This window comes from Erinaceus europaeus, chromosome 20 (assembly GCF_950295315.1).
Source record: "Erinaceus europaeus chromosome 20, mEriEur2.1, whole genome shotgun sequence".
Taxonomy (NCBI): domain Eukaryota; kingdom Metazoa; phylum Chordata; class Mammalia; order Eulipotyphla; family Erinaceidae; genus Erinaceus; species Erinaceus europaeus.
The window spans coordinates 39,789,536-39,809,903 of NC_080181.1; the positions used below are offsets into that span (position 1 = coordinate 39,789,536).

General features: G+C 41.3%; 1 protein-coding gene across 4 annotated transcripts in view; it reads left to right on the forward strand.

Moving 5' to 3' along the window:
- GABRB3 (gamma-aminobutyric acid type A receptor subunit beta3) overlaps positions 1-20,368 on the forward strand; it is a 266,967-nt gene that overhangs the window by 231,279 nt on the left and 15,320 nt on the right. For all 4 annotated transcript variants that reach the window (XM_060179252.1, XM_060179251.1, XM_060179253.1 and 1 more), the window contains 2 exons: positions 8,289-8,441; positions 18,695-18,939. In XM_060179252.1, coding sequence (XP_060035235.1) covers positions 8,289-8,441; positions 18,695-18,939 — 398 coding nt within the window. The remainder of the gene's footprint in view (positions 1-8,288; positions 8,442-18,694; positions 18,940-20,368) is intronic.

Consider the following 20,368-nt stretch of genomic DNA (forward strand, 5'->3'; position numbering starts at 1 on the left):
TTTTTGTAGATTGATTTTGTATGCTTAACCCGCTGTGCTATACTGCCCAACTCCCTACTACTTATTTTCTATGTAATGCCTTTGAAGTCAATGTTTCTTTAAAGAGATATATTTCAAGTTTGTCCAAAAGAAACATATGTCACACTATTAAACCATGTTGTGTCTTCTTTGTGTGTTTTTTTTTTTGTGTGTGTGTGTTTTCTGAGTTGTAAGATTTCACATACTTAGTTTGGATTATGAATATGGGTATAAAATGAAGAACTTCTTTTTATGACCTAATTTTAGAAAATATAAATTACTTTATTCTGTGTTTTTCTAATAGCAGAGAGTGGAAATCTTTATCAAAAACAGTGTACTGCTGAGGAAAGAACTGTAATGCTCAAAGTTAGAGAGCTGAGTCCTTGGTTATGATAATAAGCTAGAAAAGTGTGAGCAAAGCTGAAGTAAAAGGATCAGGTTAAAAGAAAATTAACGACATTCAATTGATTTCAACAAATTCACCCTGCTCGCCACCAAAGAGACCCTTCAGTTCCCATTGTGAATATCAGAGCACCACACTGCTACCTCAGCTTTTGTTTAGGTCTTGAATGTATATTCTGCCAACAAGCAAGATTTGGAATGTATAGTTTCTGCCAAATCTGAAACTTACTAATGTTTTTGTTTACTTTTAGTTGAAAGGCCTAGATTTTGCTGGATAGATGAAAAATTTACTGTTTGATATGTTTCTGTAATTATGTGATGTTTTCATACCTGTTCTCTTTTTTTCTGGAGTAAATTTGGACTGATATATTCTGAGCTTACTTCAAAATACTTCTGCAAAGATTAGAAGAATCAAAGAATCCCAAAGTGATTGGTGAAACATTTCCATTAAGATATGTGAATTTTCTAGTTTTTAATTATCAAATTTTGGATGGGAGAGACAACATAATGGTTATGCAAAAAGACCTCATGCCTGGGGCTCCAAAGTCTCAGGTTCAATCCTCAGCACCACCATAAGCCAGAGCTGAGCAGGTCTCTAGTAAATAATAATAACAACAATAGAGTAAAATTGATTTTCAAAATACTAGTTTTCTTTAGTGACGTCGTTACAAATGTTTAAAAGTCTGTGTTCCACTGTAGTAATACATCTAATAGTGTGCAGATAATTTTCTCTAGAGACCTTTTGTGAACTCAAAGCTTAGCCTTTTTTTCCAAACTAAAGTCTGATGATAAAATTATTGCCCATTGGACCTATAAATAACACCTCTTATAGGTCTACAGAAGATAAATGAAATCTTTAAGGAGTGAATTATTAGTCATCTCATTTACAATTTAAACTTAACTTCCAGAATTCTCTATTATTTTTTCTCCCATTTACTTTTTCGTCTCACATTGATTTTTGAGTCCTTAGAGACAAATCTACTTATACTTTTTAAACACGTATGGTCCTTAATTCCTGAGTCCGAAATTGTGTGAACAGAATAAGCTCACTGTCAATGTCAAAGGAATATTTACTTCTCTCCTCTTGTTGCTATGAAATTATTTTAAGGGCTCCTTGCCTATTCAACATGTCTCAGTACAGAAGTCAGATTACTTTATAAATTAATTGTCCTTCACCTCATTTGCAAAAGTAATTCCCATATGCCTTCATATTTTGGAATTGCTTTTAAGATTTCTAACACATACCCATGTTGCCACCTTGAAGAAGCACATTAACTTAGACTAGCTCTGTTGATGTTGCTGAATATTATTTTTATTACATTTTAATGTAGTTCAATGACTCATTGCTTCAGAGTTGACATGGTATCCTGTGTCTACATTTTAATTAATAATTCAACAATGCTAGTCTCAGAGTGCTGTATTAATCTAGACTGGATTAGAGTTCCAGAGCCTCGTTCTTGACCATAATTTTTAGTGCATCTGAGAAGAAAGGGTGGAAATTATAACCTTCAGTGGGTAGTATTGTCAAGGAAGCCCTGAATCAGTATCATGTTTATATTCTGGTACTGTACTATTTACTATCTGTTAGCTAAGCATCTAACTAAGGTGTCTGGCCTTGTCTGCACTGGCACCAGGCTTTAGGGCATCTTTTGTAAAATTTAAGCATCTATTGCAGTTCAAAAGGCTCTCTCTTGGTGCAGGTGACTCACTAATTTTCCACTTCTAGATTATTAGCTATGATAGTTATGATATTTTGGGGGGAGGGGTACCCTTATAGACATAACATATATCAGCTATTGATTATGCCACTGTAAGGATTTTGGTCTAACATAGCTACACAAAGACTTTTGTAAGTTCTTTAAGATCCACAGCAAGTGGAAAAGTCTATGTCTGCCCCAGGCTCCCCACCTACAGTGAGGAAGCTTCAAAAGTGATGAAGGATCCAAGTCTACAGATGTCTGTCTTTCTTTCTTTCTCCCTTTCTATCTCTCCTTCCTCTCTCAGTTTCTCTCTCTCTTATCCAATAAAAACAGAAAAAAGAAAGAAAACATCTTCAATTCTGAAATATAGGTATATAGTTTCTATGAATAAAAACACATTAGGCAGATGAAATGGAAATTGTTGATATGACATGTCAGAAGAAAAATTCCAGAGTGAAGCATGAAGAGAAGATGGAACAAAAAAATGCAGAAATATGGGTGACATATGGATCAGTGGATTCATAGTGTAAGCACTGAGCCCCAGCAATAATCCAGGAGAAAGGATGGAAGGAAGGATGGATGGAGGCAAGGGAGAGAGAGAGAGAGAGAGAGAGAGAGAAAGGAAGGAAGGAAAAAGGTCTTTTTCTGGATGAATAGGTTTCAACATCTCTAAGGATTCCTGTGTGAATAACATCCCAGGCCACTAGCTCATGGTACCATTGAGCCTTCCTCAGCCTTGAAGACTGTTCTGCTTCTGCCTCTCTGTCTGCATAACTTAGTCAACAGTGAATATTTGGTGCAGATAAAATGAATCCCTTCTTCTCCCCAACCCCTTCATTAAGCTTAATGCCCCAGGTCACTTTTACTTCACCAGTTTTTTTTTTTCATTTTACTGAGGTCAGTTCTATATGAATCTCTTTAATACAGACTGGGAGCTAGTTAATTAAGCATTCATCACTCCCATCTTTGAGATTATGATACTGTCATGAATAGAGCATGTCGTGAGTGCTTTAGAATTGTGTTGATCTGAAGTGTCATTGTATTTTTTAACAAATAGAGTGGATTTATTAGACAAATACATATGCAAATAGTTTGTTTTCCTAATCCTAATTTTTTTTTTTTGCCTCCAGGGTTATTGCTGGGGCTCAGTGCCTGCACTATGAATCCACTGCTTCTGGAGGCTATTTTTTTCCCTTCTTTTTGCCCTTGTTGCTTTATCATGGTTGTGGTTATTATTATTATTACTGTTATTTATGTTGTTGTTGGATAAGACAGAGAGAAATGGAGAGAGGAGGGAAAGACGGAGAGGGAGAGAGAAATATGGACACCAGCAAACCTGCTTCACCGCTTGTGAAGCCATCCCCCTGCGGGTGGGGAGCCGGGGGCTCGAACTGGGATCCTTATGGCAGTCCTTGCACTTTGTACCATGTGTGCTTAACCTGCTGCACTACCGCCTGGTCCCCAACCTAATCTTAATGTATTGTTAATGTATCTTGGCAAATTTCTAGGGACTGTGATGGTTTTTAAATCACATTAGTTTTCCTTTCCTGAAGGCCATTATTATCATCATCATCATTATCTTTATTTATTTGATCGAAACAACCAGATATCAAGAGGGAAGGGGGGAGATAAAAAGGAAGAGAAACAAACCTGAAGACCTGCTCACCACATGTGAAACTTTTCCCGTGGTGACCGGGGGCTTGAACCTTGATCCTTGAGCATTGTAGCATGTGTGCTCAACCGGATACACCACCACTCAGCGCCCTGAAGGTCTTTAATGAACTTCCAAATGCATGACTATGCCACTGTGTCTTAGAGATAATAGTAGGGAACAAGCATCCCCAAGAGACTGTTAGCGACAGTTCATTATGTGGGTACCAATATTTACTCCTGTTTGGAATCTCTTCACTGAATAAGATGTCGTTTGGGAAATTGTCTTAAATGGAAAGTCAGGGAATATGGTAGATTGTATTATTTAATATAACTTATTGGATAGAGACAGAAAAAAAAAGAGAGGGGAGGTGAAGCTAGAGAAAGAAACTGCTACAGCACTGCTTCACTGCTTGTGAAGTGCCCCTTCTTCTTTGCATGTGAGGACCAGTGGCTAGAATCCAGGTACAAGGTAACATGTTCCCTCAGCCGGTATGGCACCACTCAGCCCCAAAGGGAAAGTATGTTAAGCATCTTTGCTATATTAACCAGAACTGTTCAAGATAGAGAAGGCTAAGCAAGCTTATAGCACAAAACAAGGGGGGAAATCAGAAGCTAACATACCCTAGTAGATGTCCCAAGTATAATGGGAAGCATGAGAAGCAAGTGATCTGTTCTGTTTACACAGTATGAGGATGCCATGAGATTGCAAACCAAGATAAAATATTGAAGTTATTTGTGGGGCCTGATGGTGGTGCTCTTGGTTGAGCATACATGTTACAATGCATTAGGATCAGGGTTCAAGCTGGTCTCCATATATAGGGGAAAGCTTCACAAGTGGTGAAACAGTGCTGCAGGTGTCTCTCTGTCTTTCTTCTTGTCTGTCTCTTCCTCCCCTTTCAATTTCTGACTGTCTCTATCAAGTAAATAAGTAATATAAATTTTTTAAATTGAAATTAATTCAATAAAGATGATAAAGCTGCTGTGGGATTTCAAAGATTCAGTATAGACACTGAGTGTGTGGACTATTGCACTTGTGAAAGGGTTATGCAGATAAATAAGCCAGATCTTTTTTATTTTGATTCATTTAGCATTTATGTGATAGTCTAGGATCGTGTAGATATTTAGCTAGAAATTATGATGTATGAAAAATTCATTATTAAATGAAATCTGCTTTGGGAACTGTACAACTTGGTAAAGAAAATGCTGTCCAGGAAGTTGGGCGGTAACACAGTGGGTTAAGCTCATGTGGCGCAAAGTGCAAGGACTGGCTTAAGGATCCCGGTTCGAGCCCCCAGCTCCCCACCTGCAGGGGAGTTGCTTCACAGGCAGTAAAGCAGGTCTTCAGGTGTCTGTCTTTCTCTCCCCATCCCTGTCTTCCCCTTCTCTCTTCATTTCTCTCTGTCCTATTCAACAATGACGACATCAATAACAACTACAACAATAAACAAGGGCGACAAAAGGGAATAAATAAATTTTTAAAAAAATAAATTGCAGTCCTGGTCAATATTAACCATTGAAATTTTCATGAGATGGAAAATATATCAAGAGGGTGATTACTTACATTCAGAGAAAAGAAAAAGAAAAGATTCGTGGAAATTATAGCATCTGATGAAGACCTTGACATAAAGATCAGGAAATGGGCTTCATAAAGAAGGAACAGTGTGGATTTGAATCAGCAGCAGCAGGAACTAAGGATAATTATTTTTAGATAATGAGGGTACTCTTTGGCTAGAAAACAATATGCTAAAAACAGTGACATGTTGGAAGATGGGTGGCATGAGGTGAATTTGTGGAAAGCAATTTCAGAGAAACTAAAATTCTAGGTGAGTATTTTGACCTTAAGGGAAGCAATGAAGTCCAGATAATTTTACATATGGGGGGAGTTGGGCGGTAGCGCAGTGGGTTGAGCGCATGTGGCACAAAGCGCAAGGACCAGCATAGGGATCCTGGTTTGAGCCCCCGGCTCCCTACCTGCAGGGGAGCCTCTTCACAGGTGGTGAAGCAGGTCTGCAGGTCTTTCTCTCCCCATTTCTGTCTCCCCTCCTCTCTCGATTTCTCTGTCCTATCCAATGACAGCAACAACAACAATAATAATAACCACAACAATGCTAACAAATTTACATATGGGAAAGAGAACACCTGGGGTAGGATATAAATCAACAGAAGAGAGCCTGTCTATGTCAGTGGAGGCTTTATTCTACTTGTTGAGAAAAATTGTAAAAGCAAATCATATATGTTTTCACTTCACTGAGATAATTAAGTTTCACTGGAAAAATTGGGCAATTAGAGCCCTCACAGAAAGAGTTTGCTGATTAAGTGTCTGTTGTGAATTAAATTTTGTTTATAAACATCTTTGGAAAATAGCAAGGACAAATGAAGTGGATAGGGACCGGGGAGATGGCATAAAGGTTATGCAAAAGACTTGTCATGCCTTAGGCTCTGAGCTCCCAGGTTCAATCCCCAACACCAACATAAATCAGAGATGAGCAGTGCTCTGACCATTCTCTCTCATTCTCTCTCATAAAATAATTTAAAAAATGAAATGGATATTCTAGTCAAATTCATTAATATCAAAAGAACTTCAACTAAATTGATTAGAGTGGTCATGAAAAGTGAGTAGATGGTGTAATCAGATTAGTTATAAAAGTCTTAAAAGACTGACAGATTAGCTCACCTTGACAGTGCATTGCTTTGTCATGTACATCATCCAGGTGAGAGTTCAGTCCCTGATTCAACTGAAGGGTGCTTTGGTGGTATGGTCTCTTTGACTCTCTCTCTCTACCTTACTACCTCTCTGTCCCAATTGAAAAACAAAAAGACAAACAAGAAAGTTTAACACAGAGGAAAGCCAACACTTAGGAAGTATTCAGTTAGAGAATTATACTGAAAAGACATTGCCCCAAGAAAATTAGCAAGTGTTGTTTTTTGAGGAATACGTAGTGTTAGCATGTTTACAAAGTGAGAAAAGCACTTTCTGGTGCTTATATTGCTATGCACACTGGTGTGATTATTTTGCAAAGTAGTTTGGCAAAATGTTTCCAAAGACCTTTATTGTTGACCTAGAAATTCCTCTTTGGGCACATTTCCTTATAAAGGGTAAGTCTAAATATAGCACAAGAACTGCACTCACAGATATTCTTAAGAGTATTGCTTCTATTTTTGCAAACATTGAAAAGGACCTAAGTTTTATAGCATTCAAGAAAACTGTATTTATCAACCACAGAATACGAGTGTTCGTCTTTCATGGGAGAATTTAAATTCTGTAAGCAAACATTCTGTAGTAAGCACAAATGACAAAGGTATTTATGTTGTGATGATGGTATGGTTGAGACATTTGATTAGAGTTGTGTAATGGAAAACACACACACAGTGGAGGACATGTTTTGATTTGGTCAGTTTTTAAATGCGAGGCTTGTTGATATATATATTTCTGACAATTTGGTTAATGCCAAAGTAGAAGCCTGAAGAGAAAAAAAAAGTCTTTCGCCTTCTGCAGAGAATAGTCATGTGAATGAATCAGACTGTTACAGGAGCACACCCAGCAAATGATGTGGAGAAAACTCTGGAAAATGCTCGTGTCTGAGTAGAGGAGGAGAATAGGAGCCCATTATCAGGTCCAGAGTTAAGGGAGGTCAGAAGGGCAAGTTTTTCTGGAGCCCAGGGCACAGCGACCTCAATCAGGGAGACTTTCCTTCGGAGAGGGCAGCTGGAGAGGAGGCAAGAAAGTGAGTCATAATGAAGTTCTGTTGAGTTTTCGATAGGAGACATTCTAACAGCTCATTAAAATCCAGAATGAAGGATGGTGTCAAGGATAGGAGGGTACAGAGGTAGTGTGCTCACTCTTAAGTCAAACCTCCTCCATTGTGATGGAATAGAAGGGGAGAGACATTCATTTTTTTTTTCCTCCAGGGTTATTGCTGGGCTTGGTGCCTGCACCATGAATCCACCGCTCCTGGAGGCCATTTTTTGTTGCCCTAGTTGTTTTAGCCTCGTTGCGGTTATTGTTGCCATTGTTGATGTTGCTTTGTTGTTGGATAGGACAGAGAGAAATGGAGAGAGGAAGGGAAGACAGAGACGGGGAGAGAAAGATAGACACCGCCAGACCTGCTTCACCGCCCGTGAAGCGACTCCCCTGCAGGTGGGGAGCCGGGGGCTCGAACCGGGATCCTTACGCCGGTCCCTGCGCTTTGCACCACGTGCGCTTAAGAGACATTCATTTTTAAAAGTCAATCAGACATCTGACGTTTTTCTAGATTGCAAATGAAAAGCCTTCCCATGGTTAATCCTGAACTATGTGTGTTACCAGTTCCCTCTTCTCATCAGTATCATATACATAGACTGAAATCGGTTGCCCTCCTAAGTTTCCTGAAAGTGTCGCTTAGGCAGACAAAAGCAATGCTAGCTCAGGATTTGTGGGGCTTTTCAAGTGCATGCTTCTGACCTATCAAAGCAAGCAGTTGTACTTGGCCACCATGTCTTTTCTTCAGTGTTATCCTCATCTGTTTCCTGTAACAGGTGCCTACCCTCGGCTCTCCCTGAGCTTCCGGTTGAAGAGAAACATCGGATATTTCATTCTGCAGACTTACATGCCCTCCATACTCATCACAATTCTCTCCTGGGTGTCCTTTTGGATCAATTATGATGCATCTGCTGCAAGAGTTGCACTTGGTATGTGATATTTTAAAGTGAAACCTAAAATGTTAAGTAACCATGTCATGATAGAATTAAGGAAGGTCAAAAGTTGTGATTCTGCTGTACATTTTTGACATCTTGACTCTAGACTTGCCCATCCAGTCACTTTTTATCTCGAAGCACTAATTTCATGCACGATCCCCTTGATGCACTAATTTAATTATAAGACTCAAATGTGAGTTTTCATGCCCATGAAAGGGGAAATATGCTTGCTGGGTATTTGCATAATAAAAGCTATTTTTGACAGGAGTTTTAAAGCAAGGATTAACATCTCCTATTCAAAATTATTCTGTGGCCCAGTTTAAAAAAAAAGACTTTGTTAATTGTGCATTCTGTTCTAAGCCAGAAAAAAAGTCTAATAATATAGCATATAATTGGAATTACATGCTGTAATGGGCATTAAAATAATGATTAGATACTGAGAGATTTCTAAGAGCTTTGGTGATATTTCCTGGTCACTAGTTACTGGACAATTGTATTGTTCACTGATATACAATACATATATTTCTAATATTGTGTTATTAAGGGAAGATATAATGTCAGAAACTCTATTCTCTACCCAGCTAGTTATTATGAAATTACATGAACAAAACAAGTGTTAAATGCACTTATGTGGATGAGGATAGCTTACTTGATAGAGTTTGTGCTTTACCTTGCATGAGAGCCTGGTTTTGAGCCCTGGCATCTCGTGAGAACACCATGGATGACCCCAGAAGAGTTGCAGATATGGTGGAGTGGTGTCTCTTCTCTGTGTTTATCTCTCCATCTCTTTCTCTTTTTAATTTTTTTTTTCAAGAATGGAAAGGTAGATTTTAGCTCATCCCAGAGCTAAAATTTTTTTTTCCCCAATTTTTTTTTTTTGGATAGGGTTGAATTTACTTCCTAAAAGTGAAATTAATGATAATTTATTGCATGAAAAGGATTGTCAACACATTTGCCATGCACCAAATTAACTTACAGGGAAGCACAAGAATTTAGAGTTCCGGTTAACCTTCTGTCTTTCCTTTTCTGTTACCAACTTTCCCCAGGACTTTGAGTTGATCCAGTATTTTCGTTTTCTAGAAGAATAAGTGTATGTGGCTGTGTTTAAGTGAATGTCTGGTTTAGATCCATGAATATGTGACTCGTACAGTTATGTTCAAGATGAGATATTTCCCCCAGGAAATAACATGTAACAATGACTTAAAAATTAGGTAGCTGTCCCTACGGGTGTTAGGGGAATATCGGGGCATTTCTGAGTATAAGAAATGTATACAGTATGGAAGATATAGTAAGAGTGGAACTCAGAACCTCTCTGTAATTTTTCTACAGCCTATAGAGGCTATTGTGTACCATCATTTCTTTCTGTAGGTTTTGCCTTTTTATAATATTGGGTTTTAGGGGGCAGGTGGTGGCACGCCTGGTTCAATGCACATGTTACAATTTGCAAGGACCCGAGTTTGAGCCCCCAGTCCCTACCTGCTTCGGGGGGAAAGCTTTGCAAATGATGAAGCAATGCTGCATGTGTCTCTGTCTCTCTCCCTGTCTGTCACCCCCTTCCCTCTCGATTTCTGGCTGTCCCTATACAATAAATAAATATAATAAAAATTAAAATATTGGGTGGGGGAGATAGATACCATAATGGTTATGCAAAACAGATTCTCTTGCCTGAGGTTCCAAAGTCCCAGGTTCAATCCCCCACACCACCATAAACCAGAGCTGATCAATGTTTTAGTAAAAAGAGGGAAAAATTAAAATATTGGGTTGTCAGAAAATTCATAACACACATCTTTGCATAGAAAAAAATATATCTCCTGGCTTTGCCAACAACCCAATATTATGGGATGGGAGAGAGGACTGGCACAGCCACTAGAGGGCAGACAGTGGAGGGAGGGAGCTCCAAATGGTCCCAGGACTGATAGAGCGGTGCTATAGCTGCTGTTTCTCTTCTCTCTGTCTCTCACCTCTATTAAAAAAAAAAAAAAGCCACTGGGAGTGGTGGAGTTGCCATGCCATCACAGAGCCCTAGCAATAACCAATAATAAGATTTTAAAAATTTTAAAGTTCTGGGGGCTTGGCAGTGGTACAGCGGGTTAAGAGCACATGGTGCAAAGCGCCAAGGACCCAAGGACCGCCATAAGGATCCCAACTTGAGCCCAGGCTTTCCACCTGCAGGGGAGTCGCTTCACAGGCGGTGAAGCAGGTATGCAGGTTTCTATCTTTCTCTCCCCCTCTGTCATCCCCTCCTCTCTCGACTTCTCTCTATCCTATCTAATAACAACAACAATAAACAACAAGGGCAACAAAAGGGAAAAAATAACCTCCAGGAGCAGTGGATTTGTAGTCCTGGCACCAAGACCCAGTGATGACCCTGCAGGCAAAAAAAAAAAAAAAAATAGAGTTCTTTGCTGAATTATTTTCTGTTTTCATGGAAAAGTCAGAGTTGAAATGAATTTGCTGGCATACAGCCAAATTTTACAAGACAAGTTCCTTTTTTAAAAAAAAAGTTTCTTTTCTTTATTTATTTATATATTGGATAGAAACAACCAGAAATCAAGAGGGATGGGGGAGATAGAGAGGAAGAGAGACAAAGAGACATCTGCAGCCATGCTTTACCACTTGTGAAGCTTCTCCCCTGCAGCTGGGGATCAGGGGCTTGAACCTGGGTCCTTGTGCACTGTAATGTGTGCACTCAACCAGGTGTGCCACCGTCGGGTGCCAGGTTCCTTCCTTAAAACATTGAATCCTAAAATAAAAAGAATAACAACCTGGGAGATGGCACAGTGGTAGAGCTCTGAATTTGCCAACATAAGGTCCTGAGTTCAGTCCCAGCACTGCAAATTTTGGAATGGTGCTTTAGCCTGCTCCCTCTTTCTGCTATTCTATGCCTCATAAAATAAAAACTACATTGGGGGTGGGGGAGGCAAAGGTGGCTCACTTGGATGAGGCTACATGTTATAGTGCATAAGGACACAGGTTCAATCCCCTGATCCCCACCTACAGGAGGAAATCTTCATGAGTAGTGAAGCAGGTCTGCAGGTGTGTCTCTTTCCATCTCCTTTTCTTATCTCCCCCTTCCATCTCAATTTCAAATAAATAAAGATAATGAAAAATAACTAAATCTCAAAAATAACCTTTCAAGTATAAAGTAATGCCATCGTAAATTGATCAGTAAGGGGCTGGGTGGTGGTGCACCTGGTTGAGTGCACATGTTACAGTGCTCGAGGATCTGGGTTGGAGCCCCAGTCCCCACCTGCAGGGCTTTGTGAATGGTGAAGCAGTATTTCAGACCTCTCTCTCTCTCTCTCTCCCCCCATGTCTCCCTACCCTCTCTATTACTGGCAGTCTCTATCCAATAAATAAAGATGGTAAACTTTAAAAAATTTACCAGATATTGAACTTGGAAAAAATACAAAATCCAGACAGAGAATTTGAGGCCATTCTGTGAGACTAGAAAAGGTCTACTTAACTTGTGGAGACCTGGAGCTGAAATGTCATGAGCTTCACAGTGAGTCTGCCTTCAGGAAACTGTCATCTTTGACTTAATTAAAGACATATGAATACCAAACAACTGTAATTGCATAGCCCCCATTAAGATGAGGTGTTCTGAAAGAAAAAAAAAAATTTTTAGATTTCTACATAATACAAGTCCTATAGTTCCTTAATTGTCAAACATCAACACTATCAAGCAATCTATTGAAAGTGAATTGTATCCCTGTGGAGAACAGTCTGGAGAATTCTCAGAAGGCTAGAAATGGACCTACCCAGTGACCCTGCAATTTCTCTCCTGGGGATATATCCTAAAGAACCAAACACACACATCTAAAAAGATCTGTGTATACCTATGTTCCTAGCAGCATAATTTGTAGTAGCCAAAACTTAGAAGCAAAACCCAGCTGTCCAACAACAGATGAGTGGCTGAGGAAGCTGTGATCTATATACACAATGGAATACTGCTCAGCTATTCAAAATGGTGAATTTACCCTCTTCACCCCATCTTGGATAGAGCTTGAAGGAATCATGTGAAATGAGATCAGCCAGAAAGCATCAAGGAAAAGAGACCTTTCTTTTGCTTAATGACACAGCCTGAAGGGTATTCACACAAATCCCCCTTCTATAACTTTGCTGGAACAAAAGTGTGCTCTGCTCTGACCTGCTGAAGCTTCACTCTGGTTAGGAACGAGGTTCTGATGGATGGCACTGACCTGGGAGATAGAAAGGAATGGGCATAGATGGGGACAAGTGCTGGAGACCCAAATATTGGAAGGCAGTGATGGTCACAGGGCTACTACATGTGACCAGATATGAGTCCAGATCTCACTATACCTACACCTCTGCCCTTCGGCCTCTCCAGTAAGGTCTCTGAGCCTGGACTTGCTGGACTGGGCAAGAGTAGTTGGTTAACTCCAGTTAAAGAAAAATAGATCTACGAATCATAAACATTTAACAACACAGTAACAGTTATTTGGACTGAGACTTAACAAATATTCAGGGGCCAGGCTCTCTGTAAGGACATTAATGCAGCTACCATATCTCTTCTGCAGAAGAGTGTTAACATGACAAGAAGTGATCATGTCTGCATTTTACAGAGTAGGGAAATGAGGTAGCAGGCAGCATGCAGTCAGTACAAAGTCATTGAATGATAGTGTCAGGAGAAGAAACATGTCTGCTGTCATAGTCATCTGTTCTTTCAGCATCATTTTAGTAGATAAAGAGTAATTTACATGACAGTTATCACAAGGGTAAAGGCTTTTTTTTTTCTGTAAGGATAGATAAAAGCATAGGAGAAGAGGGGTACAATTCCACACAACTCTGCGCTTAACCCATTGTGTCATCGCCTAACCCCCTATATCACTGTTCTTTATGCTTTGATATTAAATGTTTCTACTGCTCAGAGTCTGGGCCCCAGACCTGTTAACGTTTAGTCTCAGAAACCACCAGGTTGAAAGATGGGGGATTGTAATAGATGGACTACTTTAAATCCCTGAGGTCTACTTCTTAGTAAAAAATTAATTGTGTTGGTTTTTCAGAATGTGACAAATCCATACTAAATTAATTGAAGCTGTAGTAGTTGGATCACAGAGAAGCAAAATAAAATGTTTTTTTATTAAATTATGCCAGTGAGAGTTTTTGTGCATAGTCATCATTATAAAGGCAATTCTTCAAATGCACTATGGTATTAATATATTCTCAGTGAGAGAGAAATTGAGGCTGAGAGATTGCAAAAAGACTGAATAACCAGGGGTCCAGACGGTGGTGCACTGGGCTAAGCACACGTAGTGCAAAGCTAAGGACTGGTTCAAGAGTCCCAGTTCAGGCCCCCAGCTCCCTACCTGCAGGGAAGTAGCTTCACAAGCAAACAGGTCTGCAGGTGTCTTTCATTTTTCCTTTTTATCTTCCCCTTCCCCTCTCAGTTTCGCTCTGTCCTATCAAAAAAAAAAAAAATGACCAAAAGAGCAGTGGATTCACAGTGCAAGCACCAAGCCCCAGTGATAACACTGAAGGCAAAAAAAAAAAAGATGAGAAGGAGAAGGGGAAGTTGGAGAAGGAGGAGGAAGAGGAGAAGGAGAAGAAAAAGAGGAGGAGAAGAAGAAGAAGAAGAAGAAGAAGAAGAAGAAGAAGAAGAAGAAGAAGAAGAAGAAGAAGAAGAAGAAGAAGAAGAAGAAGAAGAAGAAGAAAGAAAGAAAGAAGAAGGAGAAGGAGAAGAAGGAGAAGGAGAAGAAGAAGAAGAAGAAGAAGAAGAAGAAGAAGAAGAAGAAGAAGAAGAAGAAGAAGAAAGGAGAAGAAGAATTATGAATTATGAGTCAGCTGGAAAGGACCACCTGGCCACACTCTGTAATGCAGCCTGACACAAGCCTTGGAGAACAGACTTCAGCCAGGCTGTCAGAACCAAGTCTCTTGCAAGAAAACTAGAGGCTGCCCAAGAACTAATTTTCCTGTTACAATGACAGTAAATAGGGTTTATCTGTAGTGTGAATGATGCCAGTTGCCACTTAGTCTGTCACTTCTGCTTTTCAGGAATTACATTTGAAACTCATGACAACTTTAGACAGTGGTGATAGAATCAGTGAGGTCCACTCAGCCTGGGGCTGTGCTGACCCATGTGTGAATCACTGTAGCCAGCCTGTGCCCTAGGCAAGAAGTAAGATGGTAGAAGCAGGTATTAGGCTATTGGAGATAGCATAATGGTTATGCAAGAGACTCCTAACTGAGGCTCCAAGGTCCCAGGATTAATCCCCAGCACCACCATAAGCCAGAGCTTAGACAGTGGTGATAGAATCATTGAGGCCCACTCAGCCTGGGGGGCTGACCTTCTGACCTGTGACCTTCTGACCACACTTACCAGACCTGAGACGGGTGATGAGTCGTGTGTGTGTGTGTGTGTGTGTGTGTGTGTGTGTGTGTGTGTTTCAATGCCAGTGTCTCACATATAGAGAGTTCCACCACCCCAGGGATGACTTTTTCATTAACTTGATTTCAGAGAGAGAAAGCAAGAAGCACAGGGAAAGTGAAAGAAACCACAGCACCAGAGCTTCCTTTGGGGCCATGTGATGCCTGGGCTCAAGCCCAGGTCTGGTGCATGGCAAGATATGAAACTTACTGGGTTAGCTAACTCTCTAGCTCAAAAACTTATTTTTGAGAAAGATAGGAAAAAAAGGAGATAGGAAAGGGAGAGACAGAGAAAGAAAAGAGAGAGAGGGAGGGAAAGAGAGAGACAGACAGACAGACAGACAGAGACAGACAGGCTAGCCCTGTACATGCAGTAGCAGGGATCATCTGATTCATTCAAGTCTGGTATTCTCCCACCTCCCCTATTTCTCCCAGCCTTACATGCTGAGTTTTCTATCCATACTTCACTTCAGCCTTTATCTTTTGGGACATCTATTGAGGTCTTTCAGCCATCAGAATATTCAACTGGAGTGCTGCATGGGTTAAGAACTCAAGCTTTCCCAAAGCCATTTGGAAGGAGAAAATAAAGAAAAAGGGGTGATAACAACCTAACCACATTAATTTCAGAGCATCTGCATGGTGTTTTCACAGTTCCTTGCAAACTGTAATTATGCCGTTGCCATTTTCAAATTTTAAAAGTCCCCAGGTGCACATGAATGTTAGGCTAAAGGGAACTCTTAAAATATTCTGACATCTTCTGTTTCCATATATTCTATAAGCGGTCCTGGTTGGCTATTATATATAAAAATTACTCCTCAGTCTTCAAATCCTTCCTTCACTTGGACTAGTTCAGAGCTGGAAGGAGGAGCACACATTAAAGGAGAGGACTGGGCCCCCATCCCTGCTTTCCAGTTCCTCATTATCCAGTGAGCTTGATGCCATGGAGTCCCCCACTGTGGGACTCAGAGGATGATGATGGATGTCTCCTGGGAGGGGACAGGGATCCAGATGCTTAACAAGTTCCAGTGCTCCACTGGGGAGTCATGTGTATAGGATTGTGGGGTTAGGATGTACCTCTTTTGGAGTATGGAGGTGGCCAGGTTTCTGCCCACATCCTGGGGCACCAACTTACTAGGCCACCTGAGTGTCCTGACTTTAATGACATCACTTTTTAAAAAAAAATATCTTTATTTATAAATTGGATAGAGACAGCCAGAAATTGAAAGGAAAGGGGGAGACAGAGAGGGAGAGAGAAAGACACCTGCAGACCTGCTTCACTACTCACAAAGCTTTCACCCTGAAGGGGAGGATCAGGGGGTTGAACCTGGGTCCTTATGCATAGTAATGTGCCCTCAGCCAGGTATGCCGTTACACAACCCCTGACTCACTTCTTACTGGGTTGTGGTGGATGAAGGGATATGACTAAAGTTGACTCTTTTGGACTTTTTATTTTAAAGGAGGGTGTGAGAGAGAATGAAGAGGAAGGACTCCTCTCTGGGGACCTGGAAGACACAGGGACAATCAAGTCTTTGGAATAGTCCAGAGTGGGGAAAAGAAAAAAAAAAAGATCCACTAGAGTTGCCATACTCCCTTGAGAGACTTCACACTGTTGTCTCCAAGAGAGCAAGTGAGGTTCAGTAGACCCACTATTAGCAAGAAGGGAACAGACCAGGCCTTCTTGTCACTCAGGCCAACAGGTTGTGATGTGCCCCAGTCAGCAAGTCCCTGCTCTCTGTGACCTCATGTAGTCCAGTAGGGAATCTTGGTAGAGCAGGAACCATGCTCATTGCTGTGGGGGAATTGTAAATCATGGCCTTTGCATTGTCTGGGTATTTATTTAGTTAATTGCTTTTGCTGAAGCCGAGGCCTCTCATATTCACTATTTCTCCACTCCAAGCCATTTTTTCAGACCTACGGAGAGAGACCCCATGGTACCTGAGCTTTCTTCATTGCCATAGCACCTCCCATGTAGTGCTGGTGCTTGGACCTGGGTTGTGTGGCTGCCAGGGAAGGTACCTTGATACCTTGATCTAAGATTGCTCTCTCCCATATAGTGTGTGTGTGTGTGTGTGTGTGTGTGTGTGTGTGTGTGTGTTAGACTAAACTTAAGTCTATTAGGAACAGAGTATTGACACAATACTTAATTTTTTTAATAATGACTTACAAGACTGTAAAATAACAGGGGTATAATTCCTATATAGTTTCTACCTTATAGTTCCTACCACCAGAGTTTTGTGTCCCATCCTCTCCATTGGAAACTTCCTTATTGTTTATTCCTCTGGGAGGATGGACCAAAAATTCTTTTTGGGGTGCTGGTGATGGGAGTTCTGGCTTCTGTAATTGCTTCTTTGCTGGGCAGGGGTGTTGGCAGGTCGATCCATACCCCCAGCCTGTTTCTATCTTTCCCTAGTGGGATAGGGTTCTGGAGAGGTGGGGTTGCAGGACACACTGTTGAGGTCATCTGCCCAGGGAAGTCAGGATGGAATCACAGTAGCATCTGGAACTGACACAATACTTTATGAAGGGGTCAAGAAAATGACAAAGAGTAAAAGAAGTTGATGGCTTCAGAATTCAGTGAGGTTCTCGAGTTGGAATAAAAGCACTGGCCCATGCTTTCCATAAACAGATCCTGAGCAGCTCACTTAGACTTATAGTGATCAGAGGTATAAAGCTGCTCTGTGAGACAAAGGAGTTCACTCAGCTTTCCCCTCTCTGAGTCAAGGACAGGATTGTGTCCTTAATAATTTAAAAACCATTGCTTCATCCCCTTCCTTTCTTTTCTTTTTTTTTTAATTTTACTTATCTTTATTTATTGCCTAGAGACAGCCAGAAATTGAGAGGGTAGGGAAGATAGGGAGAGAGAGAGAAGTGGAGAGAGAGAGAGAGAGACCTGCAACACTGCTTCACCACTTACAAAGCTTTCCCCCTGCAGGTGGGGACCGTGGGCTTGAACCTGGGTCCTTGAGCACTGTAACATGTGTGCTCAACCAGATGCGCCACTTCCTAGTCCCTCCCTTTGTTTCATATAGTGTTGTGGCAAGAGTTCTGTTTTAAATATTTGTTTATTTACAGAGAGAGAGAGAGAGAGAGAGAGAGAGAGAGAACAAGAACCAAAGCCTCACAATGGCATATGGATGCTATGGATCATACTCAAGACTCTATGCTCTTAAGTCCCAACCCTTTTTTAATCCTTCCTTCCTTCCTCCCTCCCTCCCTTCCTTCCTTCTTTCCTTTCTTCCTTCATGAGAGAGGCAGAAAGAGAAAGCATTACAGAGATCACATCACCAAAGCTTCCTTCAATTCAGTGGAGGCCAGGCTTGGACCTGGGTCATGCACATGCAAATATTATCCAAGTGAGCTATTTTGCTGGCCTGAGTCCCACAGTCTAGTCACTGTGCTACCTCCCAGACCCCAAGGATTTCCTTCTGACAGGTGGACCCATTGCGTCCTCACTGACAACCTCACCTCTCCACCCTTAGGATGACCTTCTAAGATGCTTAGATTTTTCCTGACCCTGGTTTTCATGCCAGAAGCTTCTCCCACAGACACTTAGTGCTTTATGTTAAGCTCTGGGTTTATTTACATTTCTTCTATCTTAATAAAGGCCATGTTCTCCTTTACTGCCCTATTTAGATAGCCATCTACTTTCAGCTTTCTTCTCTCTGAGACAGAGTTGTGGTGTCAGCCAAAACTGCAGAGGAGATGCTAGCTTCCTGTTGTCAGGGTCCCCTGCTGCCCAAATGACCAAATTTTGACCCATTGTCTTACTTCTGTTAAAGCTATTGGAGGAACTGAAAAAGGGAGTGAGAAGTGAGGAGCCTGATACAGCTGCCTCTCTCACCTTCCTGATTCTTTTACAGGGATCACCACCGTGCTGACAATGACCACCATCAACACGCACCTGAGGGAGACATTGCCCAAAATCCCCTACGTCAAAGCCATTGACATGTACCTCATGGGTTGCTTTGTCTTTGTGTTCCTGGCCCTTCTGGAGTATGCCTTCGTTAACTACATCTTCTTTGGAAGAGGCCCTCAGAGGCAGAAGAAGCTTGCGGAAAAGTCAGCCAAGGCGAAGAATGACCGGTCAAAGAGTGAGAGCAACCGGGTAGGCCCTCCCCCATCTTTCACAGGCTCCCACCTGCCCTGGTGGCTCAGCAGCTATTCAGCTACTAGCACAGCCTCTGAGTAGGAGTGGAGGTGGGGGCAGGTACCTCATAGCCTGAAAAGTCCAGATCAGTGCAGGAGCTCAAAGAACCCCAAGCCTCTCCCAGTTTCCTGTGAAAAGAACAGATCATGTGGGGGACTAGAATGAATGTAACTCTGCAAATCCTGGGCTCAAATCCACAGGCAGAAGTATTTTTCCAAACGTGTTGCAATGCTCCTTTAGTTACAAAATAGCAAATTTTGTGGGGGTGAAGGGGCTCATCCATAGAACACAAATGTCACATATACTGTTTCCCAGGTTCAAGTGCTCACCTACCACCTGAAGGGACGAAGCTTTGTGAATGATGGAGGTGTCTCTTTTTCTCTGCCTTTCCTTATCTTTCTTTATCTGTCTCTCCTACTTGCTGTCAAAAAAAGGAAGAAAAGGAAAAACAAAAAAACAAAAAAAAAAACACCAGGAATGTTACTAGCCATGCATGCACTAAGTCCCAGCATTAACGCTGGTGGCATATTAGTAAGTAAAATTAAAAATGAAATTATGGCCCATGTAGTGGTACACCTAGTTGATCACACACAGTACCATGTGTGAGGAGCCTGGTTCAAGCTACTGACTTGCACCTACAGGGAAGAAGCTGTACTCTCCATCTCTATATGAAAAGGAAAAAATGGCCACTGGGAGTGGTGGAGTGGTCGTGTAGGCACTCAAGCCCCACTGATAAGCCTAGTGGCAATTAAAAAAAAAGATTGAATTACAACTTTGATTACCTAGCATGCTCCTGTTCTTTGTAGACTGTAGATATGCTCCTCTCTCACCCACCCTCCGAGTGGCCAGAGTTCTCTGGATCCAGATATTTGGTGTAGGATGGGAGTACTGCTCAGGTCCCTGACCCCTCCTATGTATGTTCAAGAAAAGCCAGTCAGAAAGATCCCCCTCTCATATTAATTAACTAGTGATTTATATGACTACATTTTACTAGGAGTGTACATAAACACCATTCCCACCACCAAAAGATTGTGACCCATCCCATCCACCCACTCCCACCCCCCACTGTCCCAGGAAGCTGCATGTCTACCCCTCAGCACAGGGCTTTTACTTTGGTGCTCTACTTACAATTTGGTGAGGTCCTGCTTTTAGTTTCCCTTTCAGATCTTCTTACTCAACTTCTGCTGATGAGTGGGATCATCCCATACTCATCTTTATCTTTCTGACTTAGCTCACTTAACATAATTCCTTCTAGCTCTGTCCAAGATGCGTCAGAGAAGGTGGGTTCATTGTTCTTGATAGCTGCATAGTATTCCATTGTGTATATATACCACAGCTTTCTCAGCCACTCATCTGTTGTTGGGCACCTGGGTTGCTTCCAGGTTTT